The sequence below is a fragment of the Pteropus medius genome, unplaced genomic scaffold, assembly GCF_902729225.1.
Source record: "Pteropus medius unplaced genomic scaffold, Ma_sr-lr_union100, whole genome shotgun sequence".
NCBI lineage: Eukaryota > Metazoa > Chordata > Mammalia > Chiroptera > Pteropodidae > Pteropus > Pteropus medius.
In genome coordinates this window covers 4,491,196-4,513,638 of record NW_024354886.1, presented here as the reverse complement: position 1 = coordinate 4,513,638, position 22,443 = coordinate 4,491,196, and the positions used below count along the sequence as shown (strand labels likewise).

The 22,443-nt window shown below is 49.0% G+C and overlaps 1 protein-coding gene and 1 pseudogene across 6 annotated transcripts in view; one reads left to right on the top strand and one right to left on the bottom strand.

Moving 5' to 3' along the window:
- Positions 1-20,568, top strand: part of PPARD (peroxisome proliferator activated receptor delta) — a 71,006-nt gene extending 50,438 nt beyond the window's left edge. For 3 of the 6 annotated variants that reach the window (XM_039856345.1, XM_039856347.1, XM_039856346.1), the window contains 6 exons: positions 6,485-6,715; positions 14,307-14,461; positions 15,179-15,303; positions 16,664-16,866; positions 17,044-17,494; positions 18,268-20,568. In XM_039856345.1, coding sequence (XP_039712279.1) covers positions 6,545-6,715; positions 14,307-14,461; positions 15,179-15,303; positions 16,664-16,866; positions 17,044-17,494; positions 18,268-18,515 — 1,353 coding nt within the window. In that variant the 5' untranslated portion in view covers positions 6,485-6,544 and the 3' untranslated portion in view covers positions 18,516-20,568. Of the gene's footprint in view, positions 1-6,484; positions 6,716-14,306; positions 14,462-15,164; positions 15,304-16,663; positions 16,867-17,043; positions 17,495-18,267 lie in introns of all 6 variants that reach the window. The other 3 variants (XM_039856348.1, XM_039856350.1, XM_039856349.1) reach the window with 1 other exon arrangement.
- Positions 2,067-2,804, bottom strand: LOC120597704 (transmembrane protein 140-like; annotated as a pseudogene).
- Positions 20,569-22,443: the final 1,875 nt, after the last annotated feature.

Here is a 22,443-nt window from a genome sequence, read left to right as displayed (position 1 = left end):
CTCTTTCCTCTCCTTCCAGGATTCAGTCCGGACAGGGAACCCTGTCCCATCTCCCCAGCATCACTCAGAGGATACGGGGGAATGCGTGAGAAAATACTTGTCAAGTATCCATACAAGGCAGTGTTGTAGTTTTCTCTGTTTCTACCTGCTGAGAGGGAACCCCCAAATCTTCATGTCACCCTCTCCCTGGCTCTCATCGCCACAGCCTGGTATGCATTTCCCCTTGTGTCTGCTGACACCAAGCTACACGGATTCAAAAACAGTTTGTTCTAATCAGTCTCATCCGTCTGTGCTCATGGCTCTTAGAAGTCACATTGTCTGATGCTTCTGTCCCCATGCTGCTCATCCTTCTGATGCTACTCCTTGGAAGCCTCCTGTAGCCCTTCAGCCATAGGTAGGCCTTGTTGAGGGTCTCTCTCCCCTGAGCTGGCCCTGCCTCCTTCACCTCAAGATTTTTTCAGTCCTGCAGAACATGAAGAATCAGTGTCTCTAGTCCTTGTTATTTGGATAACAGCTAATTTTTAAAGAGAGTTTAATATATACCACAACAGTCACAAACTGCTCTTGGTGATCGCCAAGATCCTTTTACAGTGTTGTCACCACCCCCTTCCCCACAGTCCCACTCTCCTCTTTAGCTAAGTGTTCTTATATCCTGCTATTTCAGTTAGGATTGTGTTGAGCTGCATGCAACTGAAATCTGGCAAACAATGCCTTGTAAAACAGGCGTTTTAATTTTGTCACCTAACAGGTAGTCTGGATGTGGGCATTCCAGGGCTAGCCATTCCAGGGCATTCCGCAGCTCTGCTATGCCATAGTGACCAGGCTCCTTCTAAAGTCATCCAGCTTCCCCTAATGTTAACGTCTTATGTAATCATAAATTTACGGAAACTAAGAAACGAACACTGGTACAATACCATTAACTCAGCTAAGCAGAATCTACTTGGAACTTAGCAGTTTTTCCACCACTGCCCTCTTTCTGTTCCAGGATTCAGTCCACTATCCTATGTAGAATTTAGTTTTTATGTCTCTATAGTCCCCTGCCTGTGAGACTTTTCTTAGAAAACTAGAGTTCTATATGACTTGTAAGTTTTCCTATTCTACTATAATAATTTGGAAATTATACATTCTATTTATGGTATCTTAGTGGTTACCTCTGAACTTTTTACCTGTGTATTTGACTTCCATTACCAGTCCATAAACTTTATCACTCTTCTTTGTGGCTGTCTAGAATTCATGTTTCCATATCATTATTTATTTATTTATTTTCATATTTTTTGCCTCTGTATTTACTGTGGCTCTTGACAGGCATAGAATAAGGCTACCTTTTGCTGTACAGGTTTTCCAATATACAGGTGCTGAAAAATACACAAAATTCCCAACGCACGAGTTGTTGTACTTGTATCCTTTATAATTCTGGGTTAAGCAGTGAAGGGATGCAGCATTTGTGTGCATGTGAAACCATACAGTCTTGTTCACCTTCCTTCTTGCCCAGGACTTGGTGTGTTCTGCCCCCAAATTCCCAGGTCCCACTGTTGGAATGATGCCAGCTGACTCTTCTGTGCTGTCTGGCTTCAGATCCAGAAAACTTATTCAGGGTACCTGCAAAGCCCAAAGCCCATGTGTTCTGTCTTCAGTGACTCCCTTGGAGATCTCTCCTGGGCCTTTGGGAGTGGTGTCACCGGGGAAGGGCTCATCACATCCCACCCACCAGGGACAGAGGAGGAGGAGGAAGATTACTAACCTAGGGCCTCAAAGATACTGAGGTGCCCTCTCTCATTGTTTCTCATTTGTTGCCAGAAGCCTTCGCTACGTTTTAGTTTCGAATTCGGCAGATCCTCCTGGCCCCATGACAGGAATCTGTATCTCCCCACCATACTGAAAATGAAGTAGGAATGGCTTGCTCGGATCAGTTAATTAAAGTAGGAATGCTTGTGACAATGAGCTACATGGTTTTAGGGTGTCCTTGAGAACCTTAGAAGCCCCAAAGGACAGATAGCCCTATACTAAGAAGCTGCAGGTGCCCCAGCCACCCTTGCTGCTTCTTAGCCTCCTTGACTCCAGGTGCCCCACCCCGTCAGCGGTGGGGCCTGTCTCACCATTAGCTATGGAACAGGATGGCTGACAAGACATACCAACCCATGACTTCTCTGGCATCTTTTCTGAGCATCATTCAGACTGAACCTTTACAGTCGTGTGAGCCTTTAGACAAGACTAGCAGCTCTCAAGCTTGCTCTTGTCCTTCTCTGCCCTCTGAGGGAATACAACTGCGGCTGTAAACAAGAGGATGAGTAAGGCCTGGGCATGCCTGGAGCTAAAATCCCAGACCCCAGGAGGGAGAACCTGATCCACTTCCAGGCGTAGTTGAGGAAGAAGCCCAGGTCTCCAGCCAGCAGCATGGAGGCTGTCACCAGGAAGCCCACTGCCAGCTGCCACTCTCCCTTGTACTGTTGCACTGGGCCAGGAGGAGAGGCAGGAGAACAAAGAGAGTGAGAACCAGGGCCCTGTACCTGCCAAGCCTGGCCAGAGCCAGGCCAACCTGACGAACCCCCAGGGTCTCAAGTTCAGGGAACTGGTGGCACTGTAGGGAGCCAGTGCCCTAGTTCCACTGGCAGAAGTTGTAGAAGCCGATCCTCAGGCTGAGCAAGTCAGTGAGGTTGCCGGCCTTCCAGAGGAGAACGTAAAACTGCAGGGAGATGACCACAACCATGAGGATCATGATGCCAAGGAACAGCAGCTGGTCACCCCACCTTAGCCTTGGGGTAGTCCTTTTCTCCTGCCCTGCAGAGTCAGCTTAACACCTTCCCCTTCCCCCCCCCCCCACCCACCCACCCAGCACAGTTCTAGAGGCTGGGAATTCCAAGATCAAGGTGATGGTAGCTTCGGAGTCTGGTGCAGCCCACTTGCTGGTTCACCGTCTAGCTATGTCCTCATGGTGAAAGGGCCATATCAAGTGCTTTGTTAATGGGCATTTAGTTTGTTCTCCACCTCTTACTAGTCACAAATACTGTAATGCATAGTATATTATGTCATTTCGCTTAAGTGGAAGTATAGCTTAGGTTACAACCTAGAAGTGGTATTTCTGGGTCAAAGGGAATGTGCACCTGTAATTTAGACAAACATAGCCAAATTCGCCTGTTAGAGGTTGTACCAATTTACCTTTATACCAGGGATGTGTGAGATTGTTTTCCCACATGCTTAGCAACGTGTAAGCATTTGTTTTAATCTGATTGTAAAAAGGGTATTTCAGTGTTGTTTTAATTTGCATTTCTCATTCTATAAATGTTGAGCATCTTTTCATATGTTCAAGAGCCAAATGTGTACTTTTTTTGTACACAATTTCATATCTTCAGCTACTGGATTGCTGGTCTTTTACTTATTAATTTCTAGGAACTATTTTAGGGAAATTAGCTTTGTTAAGTCACAAATATTTTTCTCAATTTATTATGGTTTTTTTTCTTCTGATGGTTCTACTATGTAGAAAGTTTATATTTTTTATATTCAAATTTATTAATCTTGGGGGTGGCTCCATAATGGTTAGCACGTCTGCTTTTCTCGTAGAAGGTCCTGGGTTCGCGCCCCAGGTGGAGCCAAGGACCATACCCCGGGGGCGCCAGGCCCTGATACGCCAGGCCCTGAGGGTGCACTGCGAGCGCATGGGAGGAGACGCCCCAACTTCAGAGATCCAGTTCTTAAGGGGAGATGGCAACATCTGTAGATCAGGGGTGGAAGAGGGAGGAGATTAAAAGAGAAGGAAAAAATTTATTAATCTTTACTCATAATCTTTTAACCCATAAACTTTTATGTGTTTACTGTCATTCTTAGCTCTTCCCCCACCTCAAGACTATTTGTATAGTTCAGGTGTTTTTGTTTTAACTTTAAAATCTTTGATTTATTTGGGCCTTGTCTTGGTATAAGGTGTAAAGTAGGAATCCAGCTTAATTTCTCCAGATGGCTACTCACTTGTTCCAGTGATTACCATTTATTGAAAGAGCCACCTTTTCCCTCTGATTTGAAGTGCTGTCTTTTATTAAAGTTCCATATGTGTTTTCATTTATTTATTCACTTTTTATATTCACTTTCGTTGTCTATTCATGTGCCAGTACCACACTATTTAAATTATTGTAGCTTTCCTATAATTCTTTTTATTCTTTTCCAGCTAATTCCCTGTCATATTTGCCAAAGTGTCTCCACCCGAATTCTTTGCTTTCTTCAAGTCCCTTCTTTTACTCTCAGTAAACAATAATCCCTCCTACTTAATTGACTACAAAGAGGCCATTCCATATGAACTTTAACCCCTCCCTCCCAACACACACACACTGCTGTATTTCCTTTTACTTTCTTCATCCTGTGCCCTTGAATTATTCCCCTCTCATCAATCTTCCTGCCCTGGCTTCCCCCTTGAATCTTCCTGTCTTTCTCTGCAGATCTCTCCTCTATCTACAGCTTATTTCAGTTTCCTCTATTCCAAAAAACTTCTTCCTGGCTTTGCTACTTTCTCAATCTAGTGTCTTCTTATACATTTCTTTTCCTGATATGTTCACCAAAAAATTAGTCTCCATTTACTGTCTCAGCTTCCTCGCTACCACTAATTCTTCAGAGCCCAGATTTCCATTCCAACTACTTGGCTGCAACTTGTTTCACAAGGTCATCAATGACCTCACAGTCACTGAATCCAGTGGTATCAGTTTATCACCCTTAGAACTCTGCAGTATTTGACCAGGTTGCCCGCTTTACCCTGAAAGACAGCCCTATTCTTAGCTCTGAGATGCCAAGCTGTCCTGTGTCTCTCCTGCCTCTGGCCACTGCCCCATTGTCTGCTCTGTTGCCTCTTCCTCTGTCCTTCCTTGACATGTCACTCTCTCCTTTGGGGAACTGAATCCCTTCCTGTGGTTGTCACATCAACAAGGATACCCCCAAAGCTATAGATTCCCAGCTCCCCAGCTCTTAGACTCTAGGGCTAAACTTCTAAACTGCCTTAGGAAAACCAATTAAGGCAGGGGGAGAGGGAACGGGGAAGGCCTGATAGAAAGGAATGATTACAATCACCAGGGGAATTAAAAATAAAAATCCTGTTGTCCAACCTGCTCCCCAAACCAATCAAATGAGAGTCTCTGAGGATGGACCTAGACATCCATATTTTTCTAAACTCCCCAGTGAGTTCAATATAACCAAGTTTGCAAGTCTAGAGCAGGGTGAGAGGGACGAGTCTCAGGTGATTCTTGTCTTCTGGTTTTGATAAGTGGGTAAATGGGCATGTGGGTCAGTAAGGTAGGGATTACAGAGGAAGGACAGGTTTGGGAGAAGATGGTGGGTTCTGTTGAGATAGGTTGAGTTTGAGCTGCCTGTGGGACGTTCAAGATAAGGGGTCCCACAGATGCTCGAATCTCCCTAAAGCAGGTATTCTCTGCTCCTAATCCTTCTAGGCCTTCACTAGCACGGAGCAGAATTCAGTCACACTCCCAGTGCCAAGGCCGTTGAAGCACACACGTCTGGATACAACCCATCTTCCCCGCCATCCCTCCAAATCCTCTCTCCTGTAGCACCCCACTCCCCAAACAACAGGACTCCTCACCATTCCACACTGTGCTGCTTCTGAGTCTTTTCTCATGCTGTATGTATCCCCAAGAGGAGTCCCATGCCATCTCCTCTGGTCAAAATCTACCCTATTGTCAAGACATCTCCCTACTGTTCCCTGCTAGGAAGACTCTCCCAAATTACCTCGATCTTACCATCTCTGACTGTGACATTTTTGGACGATATCTTAGTTGCTGAGGTTTGGAACTGACTCCTCCTGGATGATGCAGACATGGGGGTCACCACCTAGTAACTTACCTTAGGAAAGATTACAGGATGGAATATATCTCCCCTTACCTAATGGCTCTGCCACTGAGGGTCTAGTTGCAGATTTTCTGTCAACTGTGAGCCTAGCATGGCAGGGCTCATGTCTTTTATCCACATTGAAACACAGGAAGGATAGGAACCACTCCCTTCAAGAATGTTGGCTTAGAAAAGCAATGATTTTGGGGCCTGAGTACTGGTGAGGACAGGATGGGGGTTGGGAGGTGTGATGGATCTCAGGATCTCCAGGGGGACTGGAGAGTTTCAAAAAGCCCCTCAGGTCATTCTTATGTGCCTCCTGTATACTCAGGAACTCAAAGAGCAGGATGCAGCAGAGAAGGCAGGGAAAGGTAGCATAGTGGTGTGTCACCCTATCTGGTTAAAGAAGACTACTCTGAACTCCTACAAACCTGCCGTAAAAGCCAAGTGGGCAAAGGGCAGGAGGATAAGTGACTTGTGATGCAAGGCGTATAGACTGTGGGATGGTACTTCAGGGATGAGGTGTTCCTGCTCTGAAGGAGCAAGAACAGGGGAAACCTCCATACTGTCCCCCCAGATGGTAGCCCTCAATCATGCCCCGCTCCGATCACCCTCTTGTCTTTTTCACTGCCTCTCCCAACCTCTTCCTATCTTCTCCTTTGCCCAGGTTGACAGGAACCACCCTGTAGAGGTCCATCTGAGTTCAGACCCAGATGATGCCAGAGCTATGACCGGGCCTGCAGGCGTGGCGCCGAGGGGAAATAAGCCATGGAGCAGCCACCGGAGGAAGCCCCTGAGGTTCGGGAAGAGGAGGAGAAAGAGGAAGTGGCAGAGACACAAGGAGCCCCAGAACTCAATGGAGGACCAGAGCACTCACTTCCTTCCAGCAGCTATACAGGTGAGGAGGCAGTGGGCAGGGGACATGAGCAGAAGGGTCAGAGGGGACACAGCTGAGTGGAACAGGGAACCTGGCCCTCTGCAAAAAGCATCATGGGAATGTGGAGTAGCAGACTGGTTAAGCACTGGATCCAGACAGGTTCACATCCCTGCTCTGTTGCTCGTCAGCTACAGGACCTTGGGCAAGCTACACCACTTCTTTCTGTAAAACAGGCAGGAATCATAGGGAATATAGACATGGGCTTTTGTGAAAATTACCTGATTTAGCATTTGTAGTGTATGTTGTTATCATTATTCCACCGCTGCTACCACAAGGGATCCAGGACCAATCTGCATTAACACACTAGAAAGATCAGCTGTACCTATGATCAGTCAAAACACACAACTCAATTGATCTGGTGCTAATCATACACATTGAGCTGCACTAATTAGGCATAAATGCTAAGCAGTAAGTATGAATGACTAGAATTAATATTACTTTTGTTCAGCCAGAAAGTTTTTAGCTTCTCTGGTCTTGCTCATTGGTTCCCCTTTATGTATCCACTGTCAGCAGCAGCATAGATGTCTTTCTCTGGTACCTTGTATTGTTCTATCACCATCTTCATCATCATCATGAAATTATGTCCACCTTCAAGGGCATCCAGAATCCACTTCTGTCAGTCCCTGGCTTTCCCTACTGCTGATGCCACCCTTTCTCTGCTGCCTGCACCAACTCCCAGCTTCTCTCCTTCCTCTGCCTGAGTGTCATCACATCCAGCTGATCCTTTCACCCTTCCCTCAGGGGGCACTCAGGGCCGTGAGAGGATATAGTGTCAGGAGGGGAAATCCTGATCTTGCTGCTGGTTTCAGCTGAAGGAGGCCCTGGCCATAAGCGGTGATTCAGGGCAGAGGAGCAGGCCCGCCCCACAAAAATGGGCCCTGGACCCTGTTTTTGCATGGGGAGGAGGTAGATGGTGTCAGAGTTCAGGCAGGGTAGAGGCTGTTGACGTAGGACAGGTTCCTGCCTGGGTCTGCACCTAAGAGAGGCCTGAATCTTTTAGCCACACTGCTTTGAACCTGCAAAGCAGGTCCTGGGATTTTGCAGAGCTTCTTCCTCTTCAGGGCACATGGTGGGGTAGGGTGAGGGGAAAGCCATCATCCAGGCCCTCTGATCCCACCTGGATACCCAGGAATGACCAAAGTAGGCTTGGTGTGATTTCAGGGCCCAGGAGAAGGTATCCCCCATCCCCCAGGGTAACCTCCTCCCTGTTGGTCGACTGGTGACTGGTATGGTTTTGGAGACTCTTTCTTAGAAGAGAGGAATGGCTAACCAGGAGTGATCAGTCACATAGCGCTAGTAACACATACTGTTCTGAACTTAAGACAGGTGAGAAAGGTTAGGAAGCAAAGAGAAGATACTTGGGGCTAAGAATGAGCAAGGAATATCACTGAGGACACCAAGAGAGTGAAAGGGAAGAGAGGGCAACGGGGTTTGTGGTCTCGCTGCCTGCACTGGCCCACCCCACCCCTCGTCTGGGTCCAGGCACATAGACTAATATCCTGTTCTGGGTTTTCCTACATACCCTTATGGAGACCACATCCCCAAGTGATACTGCTGTTCATATGCAGACTGGAATGTAGTGTCTGGGTGCACAGGAAGGGCGAGGTGGGCATGGTGATGGCACCTCGGGGAGTTTTATCAGTGGGATTTAGGGCACATGGGGAGATGTCTGGGAAGAATTTGTCCAGCTACCCTTGCAGTGCCGTGTATGACGTGTTTAATAGATTCCACTTATCAATAAATGAATGAAGTAGAGGTAGAAAGACTTACTTATTCTTTTAGCATTTGTAGTGCATGTTGTCATCATTATTCTACTGCTGCTACCACAAGGGATCCAGGATCAAATTGAACAGGAAGAGTTTGTTTAACATAATCACTATATGTTTTTATAACATAAAAAGTTCCCACAAAGTCTACAAGATAAGCCATCCACAGAAAAGTAGAAACCGGCAGTTCACCATAGGACAAATACAAATGGCTAGAAAACATGAAACATTTTAGAGTCTACTACCAATCAAAGAAGGTATCTTCAGATGAGATGCCATTTAGCCTGTCTGATTGGCAGAGAGGACCATGTTGGCCAGAGAGTAAGGACATGGCCCTCCAGCCACTGAGGATAGAAAGGCAGTGTGGCAGTGCAGGCCAACACCTTTTAGTGTGCATTCCTTTGGCCCTGCAGTTCCCCGCCTAGGGAATGTGTCCCTTGCAAAGAGATTTCTGTACTTCTTTACTGCAGCACTGTTCATAAAAGCAAAAAATTGGAAAGTGCCCATCCGTAGAGAATTGGTTATGTAGACTGCGGTAGAGCCATACAGTGGAATGCTCTTCCATTAAAAAGGATAAGGTAGGTCTGTATATATTGACAGGGAAGGAAGTTTCTGACAAATTGGGGATTCCATTGTTTAAAAATCCTCATGTATCATAGAAGACAGTAGAAGAGTATACACAAAGGACCAGTGGGGCTAACTCAGAGGAGTAGGAACGTGGGTGGAGAGGATCTGTCATAAGATGCTACACACCCTTGTGTATTTTTCCCAACAAGCCTGAAATACTCTCGTACGTTAAAAAGCAATTACATTGTTTTCCTTTAAAAAGTTAGGGAAAAAAAGGCCACAGGTTAGGGGCCCTAGACACAGAGCCTCATCCTGTCAGAATTGGGGATCACACAAACCAGAACAAGAGTCCCAGGTCAGCCACTATGAGCTGTGGCCCTCGCAGGTACCACAGTCTCTTCACCTTTAACGGTTCCATCCTGTCCACCGGATGTCCAGCCAGGTAAGGAGTAAATGATGCTGTCTGACACACCACAGGTCTCTCAGCACCTGCTGGTTCCCTGCCCCACCCCCTGAGTCTGACTTTGACTTCCGGAGTCCCCTCAGGGACCCATGAGGATGGGGTGCAGCCTTGAGCCTGAAGGTTACCGTTTGCTTCTCTTCTGATCCTCCTGACCACGCATCTCTGTACCAAGCTCAGCACTGCCAAGTACCTCCTTCTTACTCGCAGAGAAGCAGGCAGGACAGGCCTTATCTTTAGCACTCAGCAATAAGAAATTTACATACCTAGGGTCCCCCAGCTGGGTGGGGGCAGGGGTAGCTGGAACTGATGTTCACACCCCACTCCTGTCCTCTTCCCCTCCTGCTTCAGTGATGAACATCCAATCACACTGAGAAACAGGTCAGTGGTCTCAGTGCGGGACTAAGGAAGATAAAAATGTCCTTTTTCTTGGCCTTGGCACCTCCTCTCTCAGTCAGCAATTGCTTGGTGGGGTGTCCACGCAGCCGTTCAGCGGAGGACAAGTCTAGATGCTTGTCCTGAGGAGCCCACAGTCCAGCCTAACAGGACAACAGAAGTAAGGAGGCTGCTTGGTAACCTAGCCCCAGACTCCCAAGAATTGCCCTGACTTCAAAAGCTGTTTGCCTTTCGGGCTCTGCCACCAGAGTAAATAGACAGGGCTAGCCCCTCCTGACCACCCCCAGAGCTATGACAACACGCATACCTCTAGCGATGGAGACTAGATATGCAGGAGTGCTCTCAAACACATGTAAATGACGTGAATAAGGTCAATAGTGTCTATTTGCTGAACTTGTAATCAAAGATGGTGCAACTGATACTTCACTCTCTGGGTGATGGGACTAGTGTTTATGCTGAATCCAAACATTTGAATAATGGCATAGTGTCATCCTCAGCAGTGACATATCTCATTGTTTAACATACTCACACATTATTGATCAGTAGTAATGAACATGTGTTTATATATAGGGAAAGTTGTAGAGTGTAGTGGGTAAGAGGTCAGCCCCAGGGGTTGGATAGTTCTTGGTTATAAATCTCACTCTACCACATTAGTCAGGATTTTGTAGAGAAACAGAAGCAATAGGGTGTGTGTGTAAGTGAATGGATAGATAGATACGGAGAGAGACAGAGACAGAGACAGAGATATAGATAGATATTGGGAGATTGGGAGCTTTATTTTAAGGAATTGGCTCAAGCAATTTTAAGGTCTAGTGAGTCAAAATTCTGTAGGACAGGCCAGCAGGCTGGAGTCCAGGGAAGCTGATAATATAGCTCAAGTCTAATTGCAGTTTGGAGACAGAATTCCTTCTTCCTTTGGGAGGCCTATTCACATTTTGGAGAGTAATGATTTAAATGTTAATCGTATCTAAAAAATACATTCACACCAACATTTGGTCAGGTGTTTGACCCAAAACTGGCTACCATGGCCTGGCCAGTTGACACATAAAATTAACTATCAGAGCCACTGTGATTTGAGGGTAAACCCTTTAGCCAGGTGGTCAGCCAGGAAGAACAGAACCTTTACCTTTGGAAAACCCACCCCAAACTGCCAGCACTTCAGTATCCGTTACACATGCACCCCATAACAAAAGCTATCCCTATAGGATGTGTACACTTCTGCCCACCCCAGCCCCTCATCTCCCCTGCTGTCTCTGCCTTGTGCAGCAGTTATTTGTGTTCTCTTATTCCCCTCAGATAGGCAGAGGGTGACCTTGTCCTATTACCCTGGGACTTCCAGGCCTCCCTGACTACTCTCAAGCCTGCAGCCTATGCCTGTTCACCACCTGGGGCAGGACATCTCCCAGGGCCCTCACACTGCCTGGGCCTGCTTTTCTCCAGTCCAGTTTGCAACTCTTCCTGACTGGGATTCTTGTGGGATTTCTGTCCTGGGTCTCTCCTCACAATCCAGAGCTCTGGCTGACTCGGTGGCCAGTAGGGCTTGGGCCATCTTGGCTTCTTCTAGGGTTCCAGGTAGTCCTGACACCCCCAAGTCAGGGGCCAGTGGAATACCAGGAGATGGGAGAGGAAGCTAGATCTTGTTTCAGGGCCTTTCCAGGCCTCATAAGCAGAGACACACCCCACACACCTACACACACACACCTTGGGTTTCTGTGACGCTGTGGGGAAGAGGGACAAAGAAAAGAAGGAAGAGAGAGGCAGGGTCCCTGCCTGTGTGGGGCACAGAACTTAGAAACTGCAAGACTGCAGCTTTCTAGTAAACATCATCCTAATTTAAGCTAATGTTTACACAGCACTTCTAAGTTCCAAGAACTTTCTCTGTATTAACTGCTATGCTCCTCACCGTGACTCTGAAATAGATACTGTTGTCATCTTCCTTTTACAGAGGAGGAAACTGAAGCCCAGAGGGCAGAGCTGGGTTTTGAGCCCAGGTCACTGATTTGAACTTGGACTGCATGGCTCCTGGGCTGCATTCTTACCCCCAGTGCCTGCTGCTTCTGAGCACTTGGAAGCTGACTTGGAGGTCATCCAAAGCACTCACTTTTGAGTCCAGAGAGGAGAGTAGTCACCTTCCCTGAGCATCTCATGCCCAGGTGATGGCTCCTTTGTGGTCCTGTACCACTCTGCCTGCCCCTCGGCTGGTGTCGCCAGTCGCTGCATTGTGTTCTCGTTTTTTTCTTTCTTACCTCAGCTAGTTGGGCAGGGACTGGGTCCTGCACCGCACATAGCAGGTGCTCATCAAATGTCTGTTGAATGAAAAGAAAGGGTAGCATTGCCATGTGCAGCGCCAATAGCAACCAAATGACCGGACACCTGCTGAGCCTCCAGGGCCATGAGGGAGAATGAGGAAGTACCACCAAGAGGTGGGATCACTCTCAGGTGACTAGTCCCTGTGGATAAGACTTGGCAGTGGAAGGGGCTTGGAGATCCAAGGGGAATGTGATTCGAAATGCTCCGAGTCTAACAGAGGAGGCAGATGTGCAGGCCATAGAAACAACACTGCTTATAAGAAGTGCCACAGAGCAGACATGCACACAGACCACACAGATCGGAGGAGGAAGTGCCAGAAACCCTCTTGGCCAGCATCTGCAAAGGTCTCGACAAAGGGTTTTACACATTATCTCACCTTCTCCCAACACCTGGGAATGCGAGTTCTACTGTCCGTATTGTAATGCCTCCAGGAGTGGCAGATGCTTCCCAGCCTGTCCAGCCAATTGGCACTGAGGCCGGGATGCCCAAGCAACTTGGGGACCACTTATTCCACAGAGTCACTGAGTGCCTGCCCTGTGGCCCTGACATTCTAGTGGGGGACTCTCAACACTAAACACACAGACTGTCAGGTGGCGACAAAGGCTACTGAGCAGAACAAAGCGGCTTCGCCTCCCTAGGCTACAGTCCCGCCCACAGCACCCAGGAGGTGGAGGGGGAGACCACTCTCCCCATCTCTGGGCTAGGGGGGCAGGTATACTCCTTGGAATGACTGAAGGCTGGGAGCTAAGGACAGGGCAAGCCATTTTAGGAACCAGGGACTTGTGTCACCCCTTCCCTCATCAGCCTGGGAGGAGAGCATGCTGCCAGGTCCTCTCTACCATGCTGTGGGGCTTGTGCTCCCCTTTCTGTGTCTAGGATGGGGGCCAGGTGGAGGCTTTTCTACTGTCACTCCTAGGACCCGAGGGGGAGATGGGAGAGTGGGAAGAAGGTGTGGGAGAAGTAGCATACACTTTGGGAGGTTACACTGTGGAAGAGAAAAGTAAAACTTTGCAGAGTGGAAAATGTTAAGTCTGGGCTTATTGCCATGGCTTTGGATCTTCCTAAGGTGTCATCTCACTCTAAGCCACTGATTCTCTGATTTGGGATCTGGCCCGTCTCTTGAGGAGATTGCTCCGTCATCAGGGAAGAGAGCAGAGAATAACAGATTGGCAGGCCAGCAGGCAGACGCAGAACAGTCAACACGTGGGTCATGCAGCACTGGGCTGGGATTCAGGAGACTGGGGCCCAGTGCAGTGCCCCTTTCCAAGGGAAGGGCTCATTTCTGAATGTTCAAAGGGAGAGATTCAGAAGACATTCCCAGCAGTTCTTACTAAATCATCTGACAGTGTTTATACCCTGAAGTTGTTGCCATGGCCAACAGCTTTCCTTGCTGACACTCAACACCTGGTTTAGACATCTGTACATTTAATAGAAACATTTGTGGAAATAAATGGTGCTTCCCATGCTCTTTCTACTCAAGTTTCATGGAAATGAATTTGAGCTTCTTAAGAGATCATTTACAGCATCTCTGGAGTCCATGCAAGAATTGAATTTCTCAGGTGGAGGAAGGTGCTCTGCAGAGGTATGCACTGCTGAAGTTTTCACAAAACACATTTCATACAACCCCACGTGGGCCACTTCCTAAAGACAGCCTAAAGAGATTCATTCTGCTTCCTCTCCCTTGCTCTCTTCCTCCCCAAACACAATCATCACCCCGCATGCCCTCTCCTCCCCAAGTGAGTTCAGCCCAGGAAGGCTCTGACAATAGCTACCATTTCCAGAACATCTGTATGTCATATCTGGGGGAAATGCTTTGGAAACTGCCATCCTCCCAGAGAAACTGTCATTAACCCCCACATTCTAGATGAAGAAACTGATCCTCAGAAAAGTTTACTTCTGTGGCCACGCAGCTCTTAAGTGGCTGAGCCAAGGGCTGTGTGAATGAGAAACATAGGCTCTTTCTGCCACTTGCACTGCCCTGTGGGCTCTGGTCACCTCCCCTGGCTCCCAGCCTAGCAGAATGTGAAGCCACCCCTATGTTGTATGTCTGCAGACCTCTCCCGGAGCTCTTCGCCACCATCACTGCTGGACCAGCTGCAGATGGGCTGTGACGGGGCCTCATGTGGCAGCCTCAACATGGAGTGCCGCGTGTGCGGAGACAAGGCATCAGGCTTCCACTACGGTGTTCACGCGTGCGAGGGGTGCAAGGTATGGGCTGTGGGAGGTGCTGTCTGGCTGTCAGGGCTGTGGTCACATGGTGAATTAACCTGCCAGAAAGGCTTTCCCTGAGGCGAGGCAGGGCCCTGACAATACCCACTGCAGAATTCCTGTCTGGGCGGTAGCCAAGCCCTTGGACCCATTCCAGGGCTCACCTCTGGATCCTGCTGGAGAGGAGGGGTTCCCTTGTCAGGCCTGCAGCGCTGGGCACCTGCAGCGCTGACCCAGTCACTTAACCTGGGCTCCCTGGGCTATTTGCGCCCCCTGGGGACCTGGCTTGAGAAGACAGGCAGGACAGAATGGGAGTCTTAGGCTGAGCCATCTTCCTGAAATCAAGGCTTCCTGCGCCTCAAAGCCTAAAGGGGGCTCTTTGAGAAAAAAAGAATATGTTACATTTCTTTTTCCAGTGGTGCTTTTAGGTTCTTCCACCCGACTATACACCCATCAAATTTTTCACATATTATTTTATTAAACCACTACCCAGAAAATATGCAGAATCAGATGCTTTATGAATAAGTCAGGTTAGTCACGATATAGTTTTAGGGTTATTTAGCTTCCTTCTCCCTCTCCCTTTCAAAAAAACTCCCTCCATTACTTCATGAATAATTGGGCCCTCTGGTGCAACCCAGTGGACAGCAGGATTTTCAACCTCTCTCCTTTCCTTGTGGATTTTTTCTCACTTGTGCACCTTCAGGGCTTCTTCCGTAGGACAATCCGAATGAAGCTGGAATATGAGAAGTGTGAGCGGAGCTGTAAGATCCAGAAGAAGAATCGCAACAAGTGCCAGTACTGCCGCTTCCAGAAATGCCTGGCACTGGGCATGTCGCATAATGGTAAGAGCTAGCCTGGGTAAGGCACAGGGGCTGCTGGCCCCACCCAGCCATCCTCCCAGAAACTAGGTTCCAGGGAGCCCAGAAAGGGGGCACCCTTGGAGCAGCACCTGGCACACAGTAAGCACTGCTAAGTGTCAGCTGTCGACCTCGCTGATCTGGACTCTGAGTCTTGGAGCCAGCACAAGGCTGGCCTAAGATCTCTGCCTTTCTCAGACTGCCCAATATCCACCATGGATCTTAGGCCAGGGACAGTCACCAGCTCTTTGGCCCAGAAGGCAAGCGGGAGTTGATCCCAGTTCCAGTGGTGTTGGAAACACCACTCCTGGAACCTCAAGCCTCTCTTGGATGACCTGATAATGTGAAAAGCCACTGCCAAGGCCTGGAATCTCCTCAGTCCTACTTGGTTTTTGAGGGCAGGTGAGAGCCAGTATGTGACCACATGTCAGCTGCCAAGAGCCAGGTGGGAGTTTCCTGGAGGGCAGCCACTCTTAGGAGATAGAATCTGCGCTGTGCTCCAGGGCTCCTGTAGAGTCTTGTCTTCAGACCCCATAGAGTAGGATTTTACAAAGCTTACCTGCCCCCTCTTTGCCCCTCTGGGTCGGACCCCCAGAGGACAGGGAGAGCCTCTTGTTTAAATGTCTTCACCCACGGGTATCCTAACTGCCTTGCATCTTAGAGAGTGGCAGGACCTGAGCCCTCTGCAGCTTTTTTTAGGTGATGGGGTCTGGCAGGTCTGAGATTTGATCCCTCTCCTCAATTTGTATCTGCCCAGGCCCCATTACTTGGCTGAGGTGAGGGGATTTCCTAGATCTCAGGAATGACAATTCATCTGGATTTTTCTCTGAGAGAAGTCAGATTTGTATCCTGTTCCATTACTAATGACTACAGTTTTTGAATGCCTACTATGTGAATAGTCTCATGTAATTGTTCAGACAATGCAGTGACGTTTATGTGTTAGCCTCATTTTTTCTTATGAAAAAGGTGAAGTAGCCTGCCCAAAGTCACACAGCTTTTAAGCTGCTGAGCTAGAACTCAAACACAGGCCTTTAAAACCAAAGACTGTCCTCCTACCAGCCATGCTACACCACCTCTGAGCCAGAGTGGCTTAGTCACTCTGTGAGTTAGGGCCTTTGTATGCCGGGAACTGTGAACAAGGCAGACAGAATCCCTTGACCCTTGGAGCTTACATTCTGGAGGAGTTCCCTAACAATCCAACTTGCTGCCTCTAGAGCTTCTGAGGGCCCTGAGCGAAAAACATATGTCTCTGTCCTCGGCCCATGCACCTGTAGAGGGATAAGGAGGTTAGAGGTTCTGGCTCCTGCATGGACTCCTTGATGACTGTACCCCCATCCCCATGCAGCCATCCGCTTTGGCCGGATGCCAGAAGCCGAGAAGAGGAAGTTGGTGGCAGGGCTGACAGCAAGCGAGGGAAGTCAGCACAACCCACAAGTGGCTGATCTGAAGGCCTTCTCCAAGCACATCTACAATGCCTACCTGAAAAACTTCAACATGACCAAAAAGAAGGCCCGCGGCATCCTCACGGGCAAGACCAGCCACACGGCGGTGAGTGTCACTGGTCAGCCAGGCAGCGTCCCTGGCTCTGTACCCTGCTGCCACCTACCTGGCTCCTTACAGGACCAGGCCTCCTCCCTTCCCTAATTTCATGGTATAGGCAAGGGTCTGGGGAGCACATGGGTGGGGGTCCCCAAGGCCTGGCCTCTAACAGGGCCTGGTTTTCAGCCCTTTGTGATCCACGACATCGAGACATTGTGGCAGGCAGAGAAGGGCTTGGTGTGGAAGCAGCTGGTGAATGGCCTGCCACCCTACAAGGAGATCAGCGTACACGTCTTCTATCGCTGCCAGTGCACCACAGTAGAGACTGTGCGTGAGCTCACCGAGTTCGCCAAGAGCATCCCCAGCTTTGGGAACCTCTTCCTCAACGACCAGGTGACCCTCCTCAAGTATGGCGTGCATGAGGCCATCTTCGCCATGCTGGCCTCCATTGTCAACAAGGACGGGCTGCTGGTGGCCAACGGCACTGGTTTTGTCACCCGTGAGTTCCTGCGCAGCCTCCGCAAGCCTTTCAGTGACATCATCGAACCCAAGTTCGAATTTGCTGTCAAGTTCAATGCCCTGGAACTTGATGACAGTGACCTGGCTCTCTTCATTGCAGCCATCATTCTGTGCGGAGGTAAGTCAGGGTGGGGCGGGTGGGCTGCCTCCACACAGCCAGCCCTCCTGAGGGTCGGGCCCTCCCTGCTGGGTGCCAAGCCTGAGCTCAGACAGCATAGGGAAGTGTCCATGTGATGATGGCAATGGAATGTGCAAGGCACCAGCTGCACATGCTGGACCAGCTCCAACTTATATAAATGGAGATGAGAGAAAAAAGACTGAAAGGACATATACCTACATGTTGATGGGGGTTATCTTTGGTGGTGGAAAAATTTTCTGTATTTTATCTACATTTTCAATTCCAACACAATAATTGTAGTTAATAATAATCATGTTAACAGTGGCATAGAGCTTACTTTATGCCAGGCACTGTTCTAGTTCCTTGTCCTAGATTTTAACTCATTTGATTCTCACAACGCTGTGCAGGAGGTACTTGTTATCCCCCATTTACAGATGAAAAAACAAGCCCAGAGAGGCTGAGTGGCCTGCCCATAGCCTCACCGCTAGTCTGTGGTAGAGACGGGATTTGAATCCAGGCAGTGAGTCTCTTAACCATGATACTGTACTGCTTAATCAGGGGAAGAAAAAAAAAAAAGGTGGGCCAGGGGTGGGGAGACTAGAACTTTCAGTGAGGCGGTCACTGACAGGACAGGGCTTGGGTCTATCACAGCAAGGCCTGCTATCCCCTGGGCCAAGTCCTCCATACAAGGTGGGGGTAGGGGAACTCCTTTGGCCTTCTGAGACCCCATGCATGCCCGTTCCCTCACACACCTCTGCCTTGTGTCTCCGCAGACCGGCCAGGCCTCATGAACGTGTCACAGGTGGAGGCCATCCAGGACACCATCCTGCGTGCCCTCGAGTTCCACCTGCAGGCCAACCACCCCGACGCGCAGTACCTCTTCCCCAAGCTGCTGCAGAAGATGGCCGACCTGCGGCAGCTGGTCACAGAGCACGCCCAGATGATGCAGCGGATCAAGAAGACTGAGACGGAGACCTCGCTGCACCCCTTGCTCCAGGAGATCTACAAGGACATGTACTGAAGCGCATACCCAGGGCCTCCCAGCAGGCCTCTGGGGGCTGAGAATAAGGAGCAGGCGGACAGTGCTGGGACAGGTGCCACTCACGGGACTTTCCTGTTGGCCAGCCCTGCAAACTCAGCATGGCACAGGAGCAGTGGGATCACACATACTTGTGTGCTCAGGCCCATGGTCTCTCGTTCTCCATATTCCCTTCTTCCTTCTCCCTTCGTCTCCTTCTCAGTTCCTCTTCTCTAATTTCTTTACCCTTTCTCTTCTACAGGTTCCTCTCTTCCTTCCTCCCTTTCTTTCTCCCGTCTCTTTGTCTGTCCCTCTTTCTCTTTCTCTGAGACAGTTTGTGTTATTTCACCAGCAGCATAGAACAAGACCTCTGCTTTTGCCCCCCGTCCCCTGGAGCAGAAGGGAGTGGGGCCTACCCTCTGCGTGAAGTCACCTGCAAGGGTGGCGGCCTCATTCTGTTCCTGTCTTCACAGCGAGGGACTTGAGCCATCCAAAGAAACACTAAGCTCTCTGGGCTTAACTTCCTGGGGAAGCTGAGCATGGTGTGGGCTGACTGCAGCAGTGGCCCCTAGTCACTGGGTCCCTATCCTGAGGGCCAGGATTCCTCCCCAAGGCTGAGGCTGGCACCCCCTGACCCAACCGACCCTGCTCCAGCAGCACGCTTCCCCCCCACTGACACCCAACATCCTTTTTGTTCTTTTCACCGGTCTTCCAGGCCAGTGTCACTAATGGCCCCCTGCGCTGGCCGCTGGTGGGTCCCCCCCCCAACCTGGAAGGATGTGGGATTTCCTCCAGGTGGGGGCTCCCACACCCCTATTGAAGAGGAGTGAGCCTCAAGGAGGCAGAGGTTGTTGAGGAAAGCAGAGAGCAGTGAACTTAACTCTGACCCCAGGCATCAGAGTCAGCCCTCCATCAGCACCCCACACTCTGCCAGCAGTCTGCAGCAGCCTCTAAGTCCTGCCTTTGTTTTGTCAGCACCACAGATGTCATCTCTCTCCCAGGGCCAAGGCCTTGCCTCACACATGACCACGTTCCTTTGTCTAGCCAGGAGATGCTAGCACTGGCTCGAGCTCAGCTGAAGCTCAGGCCCGTCCCCCACACACACTCCCTGGAGCTGCCACTCCAGCACACACCACAAGCACTGAATTCACTTTATCCGCAGGTTCCACACCCCTCACCCTTCCCTCTGTAAGGCAGGTACATGCTGAGAGGAGCCTACAGGTGGATAGGCAGAGAGCTATGCACCCCTGTTCCCAGGGATGAACCAATTCTGTTTATTGTGACATCTATTTGTCCCAACCACTCTGCTACCCTCCCCTTTCCCTGTATTCAGCCCAGCTGGTCACCTAGAACCTTGCACAGCCTCTGGTCACAGGGACCTTGCCGGGCTAGTCCCACTCCTCTGGCCTCTGCCCCTCCTCTCCACCTCCCCAGGTACACTCAGTGCCCCAGAGGAGGGGCTAAAGCACAGCTAGTAGTGCTGTTTCTGAGCAGGAGGGCAGAGAGCCCCCCTAGGCTGCTTTTCCGGGGAAGAAACTGGCTGGAGGGCTGAGGGACTGGCTAGGATCTCTGAGAAAGGTGGTTGAAAACCTGGGGTTAGAGCCCAGGATTCCTGGGTCCTCTGTGGCCCTCCTTCGAAAGGGGCCTTTCTGACTGACTGCAGCTCTGGGAAGAAATGCCCTAGAGAAAGGACAGTCCCAGTGTCTGCGCTGGCCAGCACTGTGGCCCCCCATGCCCAAGGATCACTCTGCTGGCAAGATTCTTCCCCCTCTCCTCCCACCCTCGCTGACCAGGGATTTAGGTTAGGGGTGTTTCCTTTGGGCCAGCACTGTGAAGGGAGAGAAGCTGTGCCTGACCTCCCCTCCCCACCACCTGCTCCCATCTCTATCCCCCGCCTAGTTCTGGTGCTGAGAATACAGCTCTTCTCGGTGTCTGAACAGTCTCCAAAATTGAAATGTATATTTTTGCTAGGAGCCCTAGCTTCCTGTGTTTTTAATATAAATAGTGTGCACAGACAGAACTTTAAATAAATGAGAATTAAATATTTAAGAGCTGACTTTGACTGACTCAGTTCCTTGCATGTTTTTTCTGAGAGCTGATCAGACTCCTCCCCCTTCTCACAGAGGGGTTGACCAAATGAGAATTTAGGGTGCTGGCCAATTCTGGCTTGGAACTCCCCATCTTTCCCCCCTCAGCTGCTCTGCTCACTACTCATCAGTCAGCAAAGGTTGGAGAGGACTGAGAAGATGATATCCCTACCCTACAACAAGAATTTGAGGTGTAGGGGGGGAAAGGATAACACTCTCAAAAGGTATGTGGTACCATGATGCAAACCAGGTTGGGTGAGAGGGGCTGGGAGGGTCTCCAAAGGGCCGTGGAGGAGGCAACTAACTCCCCCTGGGCCTTGAGTGGCATATGGGACTTGCGAAGCCAAAGCCTATCATTCACTGTCAGTTTTTTATTACCTCCACAAGTGATCGGGGCTTTCCTCTCCTTAGCCGACACTCCAGTGTTCTTTACTTCCAGTGGTGCCATCTTCACAGAGGCTCCAGGGAGCCCAGACTTCAGCAGTCAGTGGGCTCGCCTGCAACGTGAGGCAAGTTCAGGGTGTGTTTCAGTACTTGTCTAGCCAGAAAACAACCACAGCTAAATATTTCAAAGTGGGGCGTTTACTCCAAGGAATTGTTACAAAAGTATTGAAAGGACTGAAAGATCAAAAGGGGGGAAATTGAGGGAGGAAGGGAGGAGAGGAGAGAGGATTGGACCCTGGCTGGTGATATCCCCAGGGAGCCTGGAAGAAGCAGATGCAGATGCAAAGCTTTTTTGGAGAATGGACACAGGCAGTACAGAACCCCCACAAAATTACAAATGTGAACAAACGAGCCTGTATGAAAATAAAAAGACATAACCACCAGTGAAATTAGAGCCCTAGGGCTTCAAAAATATAACAATTATAATATAGATGTTTTATATTATTAAAACATAGGAATCAAAACCATAAGAAAGGAACAATTTGCTTTTTAAGGAAAAAAATATTTTTTTGCACATCATATTCATTTCTGCTACATTTCTATTTTATATTAGTTTCAGGTATACAGAACAATGCTTAGACACATATAATTTATGAAGTAATTTCCCCGATTAAAAAGACAAATATTTTTAAATACCTGGGTGTCCAGAAAAAAAGAAGAAAATTCAATGAGTTTAAAAAAACAGAAGCAGCCAAAGATATTATTTTGCACAACAAAAACTAGGAATTATCCAGAAAATAGTACAGGAAAACCAAGATAGAAAATATGGAATGGAAGAACAGCAATACAAATTCTCATATAGTGAATAAGGGAGCAGAAGTTGGTATAAACAACTTGAAAAACGATTTAGCAAAAGCTAGTCAGTTAAAATGTGTGTGGATGCTGTGGGGTATCCCCCAGGTTCCACCCCTTAGGACCCAGGCACTAATTTCCTTGGCTGCTGAGATCATAGCTGAGTTTCTCTCAGGAAATTGCCCTTACTGAAAGGAGCTGCCTTGCCCAGGATAAGGACACCCCCTCCTGAGGGGCAGCCTATGGCCAACATGGGGGTATGAACCCAAGCCTCCTTGCCCCGATTTGGGACAACTTAAAGGAACATCCTAGCTCCAGAGCTGAGGCCTCTGTTGCAACTACATTGCAGGTCAATTTCTCTCTCTACCCAATCCTGCTTCCTTCGATTCCTTACAGGTGTTGTTCCAAGGAGCACTCCCCAGTGGGTGTCCTGCACGTAAACCTCCAAATCCGTTTCCCGGAGAAACCAACCCAAGACAATACCCTAGAGTGAAACCCACCAGATTACACCTCGTATATATGTTCATCAGAGTAATAGCAAAAACTTGGAAACAACCAAAATGTTCAACAGGAAAAATAGATAAATTTGATATATTTATACAATGTAA